The 15,509-nt window shown below is 37.6% G+C and overlaps 1 protein-coding gene across 1 annotated transcript in view; it reads left to right on the forward strand.

Annotated features, from left to right (window-relative positions):
• GFRA1 (GDNF family receptor alpha 1) overlaps positions 1–15,509 on the forward strand; it is a 142,928-nt gene that overhangs the window by 104,324 nt on the left and 23,095 nt on the right. Inside the window, exons 5-7 of the mRNA XM_050899196.1 lie at positions 3,053–3,162; positions 8,379–8,513; positions 12,987–13,165. Coding sequence (XP_050755153.1) covers positions 3,053–3,162; positions 8,379–8,513; positions 12,987–13,165 — 424 coding nt within the window. The remainder of the gene's footprint in view (positions 1–3,052; positions 3,163–8,378; positions 8,514–12,986; positions 13,166–15,509) is intronic.

The following is a 15,509-nucleotide window of genomic DNA, read 5'->3' on the forward strand; positions in this document are numbered from 1 at the left end:
AAGTTAACACAGCATGCATATTTTTTATAGGACCACTATCATCTGATTGCTTTTTTCAGCATCCCTAAAAGGATTGTCTCTCTTACCCAAACAGTTCTTGATATCATGTGCAATGCTTTAGGATAAATGATTCTATGGTTTCTAATTAGGCTAATTTCTCTCTCTCGATAAATAGCAGTACCACTGTTTTGGTATTGCTGATGAGCACACTTTCATCAGTGCCAGCCTACTGGAAATGTTTGGGGCTAGATCTTCAGTGAGCGTTAATCAGCAGATCTTCACTGAAAATAATGGAGTTATTTTATGGCAGATGGAGGTCTGTCTCTGTTTTTATTTGCTGGCCTTAACTTTTTCTCCAGTGGAAATGAATCCACATAAATATCAGGTGTAGTTAACAGCTCAGGAGAGAGAACTTTGATAGTATGAAGTTTGGATGACTCACTAGAGAGGAGGTGTATGATGATGTCCAGTAATGCTTGGACCAGAGCTATCTGAACTATATTTGGCTTATGAAAACTTAAATGTGCAACGTTGTCAGATCATTACCTTTTATGACCACAAAAATTCTTCAGAAATTAACATAGAAATCAAGCTGTATGCAAAAGGGATCAGCAGAGCAATTTTTAGCCTCCTTTAGGGTTTACAACAAATAAATTCTTTAAGCAGACTGGGTAGTAAATGACTGGTGTTATTCCATAGTTATCAGTCCTTAAAAACATTTAGAGAAGAGGAATGTATTAAATGATCTCTGGACCAATGCACCTAATAATCTAAGGGAGAACTGGATGTTTAAGAATGATGAAATGATTGCAAGAAATGTTTTCAGGATTTGCAAGATGCTGATCGTATAATTACATCTCCAAAAAGATTTACTTGTGGTCACATAAATAATGAAATTTAAATCTGAGGAGCTACTTTGTTTTAGAAACACAAAAATACTGCACATACAGCAGGCTTGCTCTTTCTACCATGGCAAAGGTTTTTCATACTAGATAGATGTAATAAGCTCTCTTCTGTCCTAAAACAGACTTCATCCAGGTATTAGTAGAATTTGTAAAAACCTTAGAAACTGTCTTTGTTCCCAGTTGCTCAGAAGGCTGAATCCAAGCCGCTATCTTAATTATTGACTGAGAGAGGAATCACTGCAGTGACATAGGGTTTCCTTGCCCAGATTTTCTTCATGGTGCTGCTATTTACCTCTTCCCATACCTTGGAATCCATTTCTTCTCAGCCTGTCCCCGGTAGGTACAGTATGTATTCACCAACAAAGCAGAGATTTTATGGAAATTTAGAAATTTATGTGTACATATAGGGCATCTTGAAGGATCGGTAGAGAGCTTGACTTTTTAAAGCTATTAAAGGCAACTGAGTACAGATGTCCATCTCAAGGTTAAATGGTTAAATAAGGGAAGGGAGGGAGTGAAAAGCTTGCAGTTGACTGTGGTTTGAAGGCAACCATGGATTTGCTGGTATCAGTACAGTTAGTGAGGGATGGAACTAAAAAGAGGTCATGAGAATAGCTCAGATAAATTCAGGTACGGTTCACATACAGTCTATTTATAGGATGCTTTCTCAAACTAAGCTTGTGAACCTTTTGAAGTTTGTCCATCACTACTTTCAGGCCAATTAATGATGTACATCCAATCCCATTCTGAGATAGGTAAAACAATACAGAAAACAAAGATAATTAGTCTCTGGAGCATGTAAACAAATAAAGTAAATCACTTGCAAATCACTTGTTTCTGCTAACTTTTGTGGTTTCGTTGCCAAACTAAAGAAGAGCATTTATATTGCAAATCTACATAATGCTAGAGCAGTGCTGAAAATGCATAGATTATACTATTCTGATTTTGAGAGGGCTTTGCAAAGATTAAGCACCTGATCCTGAAACATCACTGTGAGTTGTTCTATGCAAAAAAACATTTTCATCCCTTTTTCATAGAAGAGAAGATTGAAGTAGGGAGGTTAAATAATTTTTCAATGAGATAAAGGTCTAAATGACACTTTATAAATAAACAGAAGTCACTGCTCCAAATTTACAAGTCTAAGTGAAAGCACTAGTGGAGAGCAGGCCAAGATGAGCAGGAGAGCGGCTGTAGGATGTGGGACCTTGACCCACCTCAGTGATGCCTCTCAGATGTTACAGACCTGAACGGGAGCATTATGTGGCCTTTAAAGTGCAAATAACCAGAAGAGTTCCCGGCTGCTAGTCCTTTCTTTTGTTTCCAACATAGTAGTAATCTGTTAATTGCAATACAGCTTCACTCCGAGTCTTAAAGCGCTTTCTATAAGCAAGCAGTGCTCTCCCCCTCTTGGACACGAGGTAACTGAGGTAAGTGAAGATAATACGGCCATTCAGCAGCAAAACTCGATGCAGCGCACACATTCCCTTCTTCTTAGCCCCGGGCTCAATACTGTAGACTTCGGATAAATGCACATTTTACAAGAACGAATAGATTCTCAGTACCATGGCTGCGGGGGGCTGGGGACACCATGCCATCTGGATCTGCCTGCTACCCCGGTTCAGCCAGCTGGTTCTGCAGGCCAGTCCAGAGCAGGGCTAAGCCCATTCCCTGGAAACTCAGGTCAGTACCAAAGCAGGTCCTGCCTCAAGTCATGTAGTAAGAGGACTCTGTGAGCACAAACATACAGTTTTGTGTAATCAGTAAGACAGCAGAAACTATGTTCTCAATCTGTAGAATAACAGATTCCAGTTAGAGTTCAGATCCAGGAAAAATGACTGCTCATACAATAAAATCGCTCTTTGTCTTTTTTTGACATGAAAATGCAGAGCATTTCTTTTAGTAAAGAGCAGGCATTTCCCTGTTGTTCTGTCCCTTTTTACAGTTTTCTTACACTTTTTTGTTCTGACTTCAAAAATGCATTCTGGAAAGAGATGCGTCTTAGAAAGAGACTCTTATCAGCTGAAATGTGTCCAATATACATTTAAGTTAAAGAATATTAAGCCTTGTCCAAAAATAAAAAGAGTGTAAAAGGTAAGAATGCCTGCAGGCTTGATTTTTAAAGATATGCATTTTTCTTTATGTTGCAGATCTCGCCTTGCAGATTTCTTCACAAACTGCCAGCCTGAGTCACGGTCGGTTAGTAGCTGTCTGAAGGAGAACTATGCTGACTGCCTCCTCGCTTACTCGGGGCTTATTGGTAAGAAGGCAGGGAAGGGTGGGGGCTTGCTCGGTCTAAGAAAAACACCCAAACTATATTTTCAAGGCCCACATGAAGTAAAAGCTGTGGAATATAATACTGTACGGTATGATACTACACAAAATTATCCACCTAAGTGTGTTGGCCCTGTTTTACCACACAGAGATTCCTGGGGTAAATTTGTACCTTGCAAGGAAATTAAGGATAGAAGATAAGGGGAGAAAAGTGCTTGAATTCGAAATAAATTCAAGCTTACAAAGTAAATCTTATTAAGGTGGTTGAATTTGGACAGGACCGTGAAGTAGGAAGTTAAAAAGAACAAGTGAAACTGCAGCTTGGTTGATTTTGCAGCTGTCTTCACAAGGTTGCGTAAATACCTCTTGGTCTTCAGGGGAAGTTTGCAGGACATTTGAGGAATGAGACAATAGACCAACCCAGCCCTGTTTCACTTCCAGCTGCTATTCTTTCCATGATGCCCTTCTGTCCACTCTAAATGTTTTCTGAGATGCCTGTCTATGGAGGTGAACTGAGACCAAATTTGTCTTCTGAAATCCTCTTCCCTCCCCAACATAATTAATTTTGTTTGCTGTCACCTTCCTGACTGTCAACAGGCACAAGGATGCCTTTACGCAAGCCAGATTCCATATACCACACACAGTATTTGATTCTTGAAAGAGAGAGATCATCTCAGGAAGGTGAACTTGTTGTAGAAATACCATCGTTGGGCAATAAATAAGTGAATGTCAAAACTCTGAAACAAACAAATTTTAAAGGCCACCAGACAAGATGTTTTTAAGCTTACAGCCTGCACCTGCTGCGATGCAGTAATATCTGCTTCTGTTGGGCATGAAGGTCCCAGCTGAGGCCCTGAAGCAGATCCTGCTGTTAAATAGCTGTCTCTGGAGATAATATCCAAAATAAAATATTTCTAAAATAGGTTGGATTTGCTGAAAAATGACTGAAAGCTATATTCACTGGCTTATTGTTATCATTCTTATTACTCTAGCAGCTGACAAGTGAGGTAAGTCCATGTGGCAACTGGTAAAATAAGATGTGATGGTTTCAAAGGATATGCTTCTGCGACTTAAGAGATGAAGACAGTATGCAAAGGGTATAACATATGAACAGTTATGACAGAATGTCATTTGACTCTAAAACAAAGAATTGAGTAGCCTTGAAATCTGATCTAGTCAATGAGATTAAGAAGTCTAGCTGCTGGCAAAGAGTAATTGTTACTAATAGACACTTCTGGGTAAGAGCTGCCAAGAATTTCTTGCTGGACCTGGTGAATTTTGCTGGCAGTTTTGTTGGATCCATTTTTCAGTTTAACCCCAAAGATGACCCCGTTCCTATTGTCAGGTGGTTTTGTGTTACTGTGGATGAGCATGCTGCAAAACACTGTCACACATCACAAATGTGGAATGGATCTCTAAGGAGCTGAAATCAAAAGGAGATCTAATTTTCAAAGGGAAAAATAAACATTTTTCTTCCTTTCTGCTAGCCCCTAGACACATGCAAAAAGATAGGAACTGACTAGTGTTACAAGAGTTTTTACTTCTTGGTAGTAATTCTGATAAGCCAAGAAAATTACCAAAACAAAACTTTCATGTGCTGAAGCAGTAAATTCCTGCTTCTGATCTTAAGCTGATATAAAAGTGGAGTAAATTATGTGAAGACCATCAAATTTGTAAGATGCTGAGATAGAAATCAGAGGTACAATCTTTCAAATGTCTGCTTAATATATACAAAACACAGGAAGAAGAGATAGACACACTGTGGGTAAGAAGCTGTTACAGATCCATTCATTCATCAGAGCTTCAGGATCTCCAGGTGTTTTAATTAAGATAAAATATTGTTCATTAAAATAATATTTTATTTCATTTAGCCATTTCATTAAATATAGCAAAAATTGCACTTCCATAGAGTTGGTTCAGGAAATTGAGGATTCTCTATGGAAGGTACAGTGGATGTGATTCTGCTGTCACATACAGTGATGTAAATCAGAGTTAACTTCACTGAAATTAGTGAAATCCCACCTGAAATGAATGACTTAAGTGGAAATAGAGTCAGGCAATTTTTGTGTGAGGTGCTTTACCAGTTAAATAGAGAACGGTCTATATAGGGTGCTTTAAGGTTTGCATCAGGGTGTTATATATATCATTTTAAAGATATGTATATTTTACAGGAATTTTGAGAATCATAATACATTGCTTTAGGCTCCTTGTAGTAATAGGGATAAATTAATATTTTTTAAAATATTAAAGGAAAAATAGAAAAACTATTAAATGAAAAATAAGACTGGAGGTAGCCATGTTTGAGATTCAGTGCTTTGGTTGCAGCCTAGTTAAGCCATCTGGACCTGTCTGCACGCCCACATCAGTTAGGTATTGCTCTAACTGCTGACTGCAATCTGCTTTAGCATTCACTTTCTGACACATTTTCCCTTGTCTTCAGTAAAATCCATCTAATTTCCCTGGCATTCTCAGGAATTCCATGAGAGTATGTGTGAATAAGCTGGAGTTGCTTTGCGCCAAAGGATCTTCAGTCACATGCCCCTCCTGGACTCACCATCCATCTCCTCATTCTTAATTGACCCTAATTTGAGCAACCTCTTGGCTGTGTTCAGGTCAATTCTGCTTTGGTCTAAAATATGGAGACCTGACTGGCTGCTATTGAGACCATCACAGAACTATTTGATACATAGAACACAGAAAAACAAGCATGTCCTATTTTACTGCCAACCACCATGGTTTCGCTGATCCATTAGTGTCCTTCAGCAGAATTTCCAAGATGCCAGCTAGCGGCGGGGCGGGGGGGGGGGGAGGCACACGCATTGCAGAGAGAAAAAGAAAATCCACCCCAGGAAACCAAGCATATAATCCGCTTGGGTTCACATCTGCCCCCAGGTTTAAATGACAGACTGATTTTCTACTAGCTGCTCTTTCAGCCACTCTGTTTTTGCTGGATGTACAGTTTGTGTGCTGTGTATACACATTCCTTGTCCTGTCTTTCCTATACTCATCAACCCTAATCATACCTTGGTATCTGTTACACTTTTAGACCCTGTCTTGACCCATTTTAATTACCTTATTACCTCTTCGTGATAAGAAAGTCTTACCTCAGTGACCTTTCTAACTTCCTTGATATTTTTCTGGTTTTTTAACCCTTCGCTAAGCATTTGCTACTTAGATTTTTTTTTTAAGCCTATTGTTTTCTTTCCGTTTGCAAAATCCTCTTGATTTTCGTTTTCTCTCACTTCTTTTCAGATCATGTCACATGGTTGAAATAGTGTACTGAACCATCAAACGGATAACGGACAGATATTTTCATTTGTTTTATTTTAATTTAACATAATTCCTCTTCTTATTTATCTACGGTCAAGTTTTCATTAATGGTGCAAATGATATTTGCCTATTTTACTAAATTCTCTACCTCCATTTAATAAATTTTGAACTGTGCTTTTTACTCATATGCTAATCTCATGTAGAATTTGAGCAATTATTACTGCAACTATCTGTTAAAAGCTGGAAGTAGATAAAGATATGGGATTGCATTCTAGTTTAAGAACATCCCAAAGCAAGACAAAAGATGCTTTTTGTGAGTTTGGCAGTGGGACTGCATTCATTTTCACATACATTACTGCCTTTCTCAGGCCAACCCTTAATGTCTGTTCTCCTTTGTCTCCCACGTCATGTATGAAGCAGTTTGCATGTTGATTTGTTCAGTTCCCAGCGCTGCCTGGTGACTGAAAGGCTATTTGACATAATTCTGTGATTTGTGTTATTTCTAATGTTCCTTTTTTTAGCTTGACGTTTGATAGCCCTTTCCTGTGTGTTATTGCAGACTCTTGGACCCCGAACCTACGGACGAAATTTTCTCTGCTAGTGTACACTTTGGGTCTCTTAATATTTATCCTTCATCTATTCCATCTTCTTAATGACTATTTTGATGTCAGTTTTGAGGAGATGTGATCACATTTCCTCATGATATATAGCCTGTCCTAGAACTGTAGATTACCAAGTGAGGAACGTGTTTCCTGAAACAGCTTTCATCAGTACAAGTCTGGAATACCTGCCCCTTTTTATTTAATTTTTCCTCTTTGGTCAGACAAATAAAATAAAGGTTCAAACTTCTCAGTCCTTAGGGAAGTTTGAAATCTCTGACCTGCTGGGGCAATGCCTTCAGTGAGACTACTTGTTTGAATAAACGCTGATCATATAACAGTTGCCTGATCCAGATGAGTGATGAACAGTTGCTGTGTATCTTTTAGGACACAAAATGCATTCTTTGGTTTCATTTCATTCTTGGTAGCCTTGAGTTGACATATAAATGTGAGAATATTTACCCAAGAATTTGTGATAGAGTTAGAATGAACCTGTGGTTGCAAGTTGTTGACAATGTTCAGGAAACAGTCACTGTACTGAAAAAGTAGTGACACAGCCAGATTAATAGTAATTTATTACCTGCAAAGAATCTACTGTACTGTTTTATGCCTGCTGGTTATGTTTTTGCTTTGTTCATTGCCATAACCCACTCTGTTGGCAGGTCCCTAACGAGCGCCATGGGGTTAATGCTCCTCCAAGACGTATTAGGGCTCCTTTCAGCATGACTAGCATTCTCCTTGCTCATGTGTTTCAGAAATGTTTTTTCAGGCTGGCTGCAGACTCAAGGAGGAAGCTCAGGTCTGGATGTCTCGTTTCAGCCATTTATTTGCAGCTAGAATAAAAATAAGAAAAAACACAGGCGAGGAAGAAAAATTGGATTTTTAGAGTGCAACTCTAAGGACACAGGTCCACTTATGTTTGATTTGGCAGCAAAGCCCTTTTAAGAGGTTCCCACCTTCTTCCAATCCATCCCTCCCCTGTGCCACAGTTTTCTACCTGTCAGTTCTGCTGATGCAGCTCTCTGTGGGAATGCAATATAAACCTTTTTGGAGGAAGGGAATGGGTCTTGACTGCGTGAGTCATTTTACAGTCCCTGAAGTGGTTGCGTTCAAACACCCGAGGGTGTGAAGTATGGCACAGGGCTGGGTGTCAAAAGGCAAAGGGAGCCAGAAACTGTTAAGTCTGGAAGTTAGAGCCCTGCCATGGGTCTGCATTGTGAATCCAGCTCTGAATACATGACTTACCAAGTGCTGTTGGCCATCTTCTTAGTATGGAAAGAATATTTCAGTACAAAGGTTGCTCACAGTACTGTACTTCACTCTTTGTTAATAGGCACAGTGATGACACCAAACTACATAGACTCAAATAGTCTCAGCGTTGCCCCATGGTGTGACTGCAGCAACAGCGGTAATGACATAGATGAATGCCTGAAATTTCTGAATTTCTTCCAGGACAATACATGCCTTAGTGAGTACAAAATTAGATGTCTTTAAATGTGTTTTAGGATGTTTTCTGGAATTTCTTTACTGTTTATGTATGTTATGATACATCAAGGCCATCTCTTTGCACTTTGTAAGCACGGTTCTGCTGTAGGTGTAATAATTTAACAAACGAGCAAATATGCCTAATACTATGGTTTATGGCCGAGATTGCAAACATGAGAAGCTCTTGGAAAAAAATTCAAATAACAAAGTTGTATCGTATAGAAATATGTTTACATCGTAGATCATGTTCGGACCCTAACAGTCAGGCAGCATCTGTACCAAAAAATTGCAACACCTGAGGGGCTTCTATATAATTTAAGAACTTCATATAAAAAAGGACATGTAGTTTATGATATGAAGGATCTGCTGTAGGTAAGTATAAATTGGATTGTGCTTGCAATTTATAGCTAAGCTTCAGGTTTTTTAGGCTACTTGATCTCAGATGCCTGGTTTTAACACAGATCTGGATGGTACCTATTTTCAAGATTTTGTTAAATTATTGATTTTTTTCTGGTCAAATTCACTTCCAAATTAGGGACTGTTATAGATTTCAGAATGGCTCAGTGGAGTCGATTTTGGCAGGTTCTCTTTTCAAATTTCCTGTCTGCCTGGAGCAGCATAATTGGATGATGTGGAGTGTGCATCAGAGTTTTAATTTCAGATAAATGAGGAGACCAAAAGAGCTTGGCTTCCCTAGCCTAGCAGAACAGAAGTTGAAAGGATACTTGATTGTCCTCTAAAATTGCATTAGAGGGGCAAGCCCAGGGAAGGAAAAGGATTACTTAACCTAGAGGACAATGTCGGCACAAGATCAAAAAGGGAGATATTGGCCATACATATTTAGGCTCGAAATTAGAAAATTTTTAACCGTCAGACTAAAGTTAAGAAATAGGCTTCCAGCAGGAGTTTTGAGGGTAAAAGATTCGTACTGGTTTTAAAAGTCATATTTCATCAGCTTATGAAAAGAAGCATACATCATTGCTTTTTTCAAAAATAGTGAATGAACTCGATGATCCAGACTGTCCCATCCAGCCCTATACACTTGAGCTAATGCTAATGCAGGGGTCAGTCTATATTTTAGTACAGCGGTCTGAAAATCTCCATTGGTAGCTTCCCAACAGGCAGCATGTTTTGAAGACATGGGGAGCTTTGCGTACAAAAAGTGAGTGACTTGGGTTGCTATTTGATACACTATTTATTAAGCTTTGGAAGAATGAATCAATTACTCAAGATCATTTAACAAAAAAACCCAGAAAACAATTCAGACTATGATTGGGTAAAAGTTAATAATATAGCATCAGACCTTCTTCAAACCTAATGGGGCTGCCATTTATATATACTGTAATATATCAGATTTTATTCATTTGTGAATGTATTAATTGCTAGAATGTTACGGGTTCCTTTTAGAACATAAAGACAGAGCGATCCCCTGTCCTTTCTTTTGCTATCAGTATAAAAGCATTAATGAAGACAGATCAAAGACATTAGAGGTTACTGTGAGACAAATTATAGTCATCCTAGCTGTAAGAGATGTCTTCTTCATGAAGAAATTAAAGATGTTTCTAGTTTAATAAAAAGTTTTTCCTCTTACAGAGAATGGGAAAAGTTCAAATTTTTTTTTTTTTTAACTGTTATTGTCATTAATGGGCATTACAGTTCCTGAAGAAAAAGTCATTTGTTTATTGGATGAGATTAAAATCCCTCCCACTTTTTTTTGGACAAAACAAAAATCTTTTTTCCACAATGGGATGAAGCTAGGAATTTCTTGCTCGTTTGTTTTGCTAAAGTATACTTCCCCTTCAAACTGGAAAATAAACCAGTAATTTGGGGCATTTACAGAAGATGTGGAAAACCTAGCTTAAATGTTCATTCAAAAAACCATTTGGTTATTTATGCAAAGTGGAATAGCTGAGACTGTACGCTGAGGGCTAGGGGACTCAGAAAACAGGAGACCTAGGGTCACAGTCCTGCTGTGCCTCATGTGGAGCTGGGATATGAAGCTGAGTTTACCATGTCCCACATACACACCTGAAATCCTGCTCTTTCGTGCACCTCTGTATGCACTTGCCTAGAAATTCCACTCTAGAGTTGAAAAGCCTTTTGCAACATGTTAAGTTGAAACTAGAGTGGAAGTTTTAATTTCAAAAGGTAGGTGTGAAAATACAAGTGAAAATTGCAGTCTGTTTTAATAATGAGTCCCAATAAAGACAAATATTGCATTGTTTTCTTTTTACATGTATTAGATAAAGTGTTTCTTAGCATTGTCCTGCAGAATATGGCTTTATATCAAAACTGTGAAATTGGCTCAATCTCAAGAAAGCTAAAAATCCAAATTAATAGGCCCCAAATGAGATATATTCCACCCTAAAATTTGGGCTGTGTATTACCTTGCTTGTACTTTTATCCTCTTTATTGGAAGATGCAAGTTTATTGGTACTATTACAGTGGTCCTAATTGCTGCCTCTCCAGTTAGGGTTTGGCCGATCTTAAATTCTGGAAATCCATCTAAAGACTTTATTTTAGCTACTCTGAAAGTGAGTGTCCTGACATTCATTTACATACTCTAGAATTCCTACTGAACTGAATAGGATTCAGTATATTTACCTATCTGTTCAAAGGATTTGTTCATACTTGCTTTATACTGCAGTAAAAAGAATTGACAAGTGGGAGGAAAAGCATAATGCAGTGAGTTAGTTAATGACAACTATTGAAAGGACTTTTACTAGAGCAGTTATACACTTGAAGCACCTCCTTACAGTCATTATGGTTTTTGAAATATATTTGAAATATGTATGAAAATTATGTACATAAAATACATATTTAAAATATAATTTATATGTTTGAAATATTACAAAAATATGAAGATGGATGGAACACCTTTCCTATGAAGAAAGGCTGAGAGAGTTGGGGTTGTTTAGCCTGGAGAAGAGAAGGCTTCAGGGAGACCTCATTGCAGCTTTTCAATACTTAAAGGGGGCTTATAAGAAAGATGGGGACAGACTTTTTAGTAGGTCCTGTAGCGATAGGACAAGGGGTAATGGTTTTAAACTAAAGGAGGGTAGATTCAGGCTAGATAGAAGGAAGAAATTTTTTACAATGAGGGTGGTGAAACACTGGAACAGGTTGCCCAGAGAGGTGGTAGATGTCCCATCCCTGGAAACATTCAAGGTCAGGTGGGACGGGGCTCTGAGCAACCTGATCTAGTTGAAGATGTCCCTGCCCATTGCAGGGGGGTTGGACTAGATGGCCTTTAAAGGTTCCTTCCAACCCAAACCATTCTATGATTCTATCATAGACTCATAGAATATGTCAAGTTGGAAGGGACCCACAAGGATCATAGAGTATGATTCTATGAAACTATTAAAGAAGACTAATTGTAAACACCACTTTTACTTAGCAAACTGGAAGGACTGCATGTATTTCTGTGATCCTTCTTGCAATAACGGAAACAAAGAGTTACTGTTAATTTAGGAAATCATAGGAAAATATTGCTTTATATATTGCCTTATTCAGGTAAAACCAACAAAAATATCATTCCACTCTTCCCACTTTGTCTCCATCAACCCAGCTGATTGTGGTGCCTTTTACAAATTCTTCTCTTTGTATGTTGGATTTCTAAGAACTAATATCGGAATAAAATACATCTTTTTCAGATGAGAATTAAATGTAAATTATTTTATAAGGCAAGGAATACCACTGAGAAGAAGTATTAATAACTGCCATATATTAGTCCTCAGTGAAATTGTTTGATTTCTTGTACAAAGAATATGAAATGAGAAATCCCTAAATCCATGTTGAATCCCCAAAGACCTGATTAAAAACTCTTTTTCTATTTGTTTATAAGAAAATCCCAACCAATTTACTCTTGCCATAAACACACTCTTTAATGCCATGAAACTATAAGGTTTTTAACTTTTATATTCTAAAGTTTTAGTTTAAGCATGCTTCCCTCACCTAGTTATGCAGATTTTGATTGATAACTGTAGGGAAAAGATTGTCTTAGTTAAACCATTTTGTAGTTATAGGCTTATTAGTTTTACTACAACAAGCTGTAGAAATAAATTAATATTTTGCCTGCTCTCTGTTTTTATTTGGCTATGTAACATCACCGGCCTGAATTAGGACATAACATTCAAACTGCGTTTTAAATCTTGAAAGTAAATTTTTGAGGCTTTTGGGTGGTAACAAATATGATTACAGTAAGTCCTGGAGCTTCTGTCAGGAATTACTGGGTACATTACAAAGAAGAGGCTGTACCAGATAATTATGTGACCCCAGACTCTCAGGTCATGTTTCTGATATGTTCAAAATTAAGACACATTTTTCAGCATAAAAATTGAGTTTCTATAAATACACATTTTCAATGGAATAATAATAATAATAATGATTAAAAAGTCAGTTATGCTTTCTGCCATTTGTTTAGAAATAGAAAATTACCTGTAATTTATTTTTGCAGAAAATGCAATTCAGGCCTTCGGCAATGGTACTGATGTGAATGTGTGGCAGCCAATCTTACCTGTACAGACCACTACAGCCACAACTACAACAGCTTCCAGACTTAAAAACACAGGTTCAGAGACCACCAACAATGAAATACCCACCCACAACGATTCACCAGCATGTGCAAACCTGCAGGTAAGAGAGTCTTGTACTTTTTGCAGTGCATAAATGAACATTTTTCATAGATATATATACAGAGTAGCCTCCTGCTGCATAAATAGATGCCTGCTTAAATTGGAATATCTGTTTATTCCCATGTTGTAGTTACAGGCCGGATATATTGTAAAATATCAGGCACTCTTATTTTAGATCAGAAACATGCATATTTCAAAGTCGACTTTATTGCCTTTCTGACTCAGAAACAGGGCATAGTATTTAATTGTTATCACAGGTTTGGATATGAATGTGGCACTCTCCAAACCCTGCCAGGATATGTCAGATTAAATTAATCCCCTGAGTAATCCAAATTCAGAGGGAACTCTTAATGTCAGCTAGCATGTCCTGCTGCCTTCTTTCTTGTGTTATTGGCAGTAAACTTAAGAGGTTTTTTGGCTGAGTAGGTCTGAATATTAGAGAATATGTGGTGCTACAAACTGGATGGTGGAGAAGCTGGACAGACAGAAGCTATTTTGAATCAGGCGCTTTCCTGAACTGGGGTCAAGGTCGTGATGTGATTTTGGCCAACGGCTGTAGCAATTTTCTTTGACACTGCAATTAGGCTACTCATGGTGCATCGCTGATTCTGGATTTAAAGAGGCTCATCACTTGCTGAAGGCAGTATATGCAGCTCTTAGAAAGTTTGAAGAACTTGGGCAGGAGACAACTGCAAAATCAAGGCAGGAAAGAGGTAACAGGAAATGTTGAAAACATCCTTAGGCCAGATTAGAATCTGGGGTTATAAAAATTTCTGGTGGTTTAAATGCAAAATTAGGTCAGGGATAGATCAACTTGGTCTGTTTATTTTTGTCTTTACAGAAGGAACATTGCTATGTGACACAAATGAAAATGTCCAAGTTTTAAGGTCTCATCTGGTATTAAGATACTTTTTTCCTGGATTCCCAAACTCTTCCACACTTGCAGCATTCACATTTCACTTACTTGTAAATAATTGGTTTTGTATTCTTCATATTAAACTGTATCAAAGTTTCCATGTTCACTAAAATGAACAGTTCGTATCCCTCGGAAATGTATTTTGCTTCTTATTTTTTCCTGCACTCTCTCACCTTCATCCTTTTCTAGTTTATCCATTTATTTTGCATTGGCAAATTGCATATGAATTGACGTTTTTCAGAGGCATTACAGAGTCACAAAGTATATGGGGTTAATGGTAGATGGTGTTGAGTTTAGGTCCTTCTGCTTTAATTCTGCTTTTCATATCTGTGCATTCATTATTAGTTAAGCTTTGTAAGTTATTGATGAGAGGGAGATAGTTGTAGGCATATATTTCTGTATGCATTAGTCATTTGACCAAATAGAATATGCTAAAAAGAAATGTAACCTTTTAAACCTGAAACTTGGAATATCTTGCATTTAAAGCAAGACCTTGATGGGATATTATTAATTCATTTCATATTATATTAAAAAGTTGTTTTATGGGAGAGATCACATTTTCTTTCAGTGTTTGTATAGTCCCCTATTGAGTAAGGCCTCCACATGCTACAAAAGTACACATGATAAATAATGAAGAAATGGCAAGTGATCACAAATCCCATTGGATTCAGTTCGATTTGCAAATGTTCCTCAAGCCTGAATAGATGTTCCAGTGTTTTGAAAATGCATGAAATTCTTCCCTATCCTTACTCCTGTTACTCTGGCATTTTGAAGTCACATCCCACATGATTTTATCAGCACTGGTTTAAAGCTATGTTACGACTTCAAGTGTACCCCTGATATACTTGACACAAAAAGTAAAGGTCTGTAGGGAAAACAGCTTCCTTTAAATAAATGATCTCTGCTGTTTTGTAGAAACTATAGATAAGTCTGCACTAAAAGGTCATTGAAGTTATACGAATCAAGCAGTTTTACTCTTGTGAAGTACAACATTCTGGTGCTCACTAGCTCCTTGTGTCAGAACTGAAACACAAAGGACAAAGCTCTTATATTTTAATGCATTTTTCAAAAAATAACTTATGAGTAGAGCCAAAACAAGCCCCCACTTTTTTAAAAAAGCAACCTGTGTTTGTTGGACAGTATGTTGCCACTTTGCATGTGAGACTGAAACCTCAATGCAAATTTTACAAAAGAACTGGAGGCATTTATATCACACTTGGAGAGGTGTATTCATTCCAAAGCTCTCCTCCCATGAAAAATATGCCTTTGTAGTATTTTCAAAACATGAACTAGTGCAACCAAAAGCAATCTGAAGGGCTTTGTTATACGCTTAGCAGTTGAGCTGAAAGGTTTCAAAAAGGCAATATAGCCTAAACACTGTGAAAAGTAGAATTAAAAACATTAGTCTCAGCACAAAAAGACAATGGCA

The sequence above is a fragment of the Gymnogyps californianus genome, chromosome 6, assembly GCF_018139145.2.
Source record: "Gymnogyps californianus isolate 813 chromosome 6, ASM1813914v2, whole genome shotgun sequence".
Taxonomy (NCBI): Eukaryota; Metazoa; Chordata; class Aves; order Accipitriformes; family Cathartidae; genus Gymnogyps; species Gymnogyps californianus.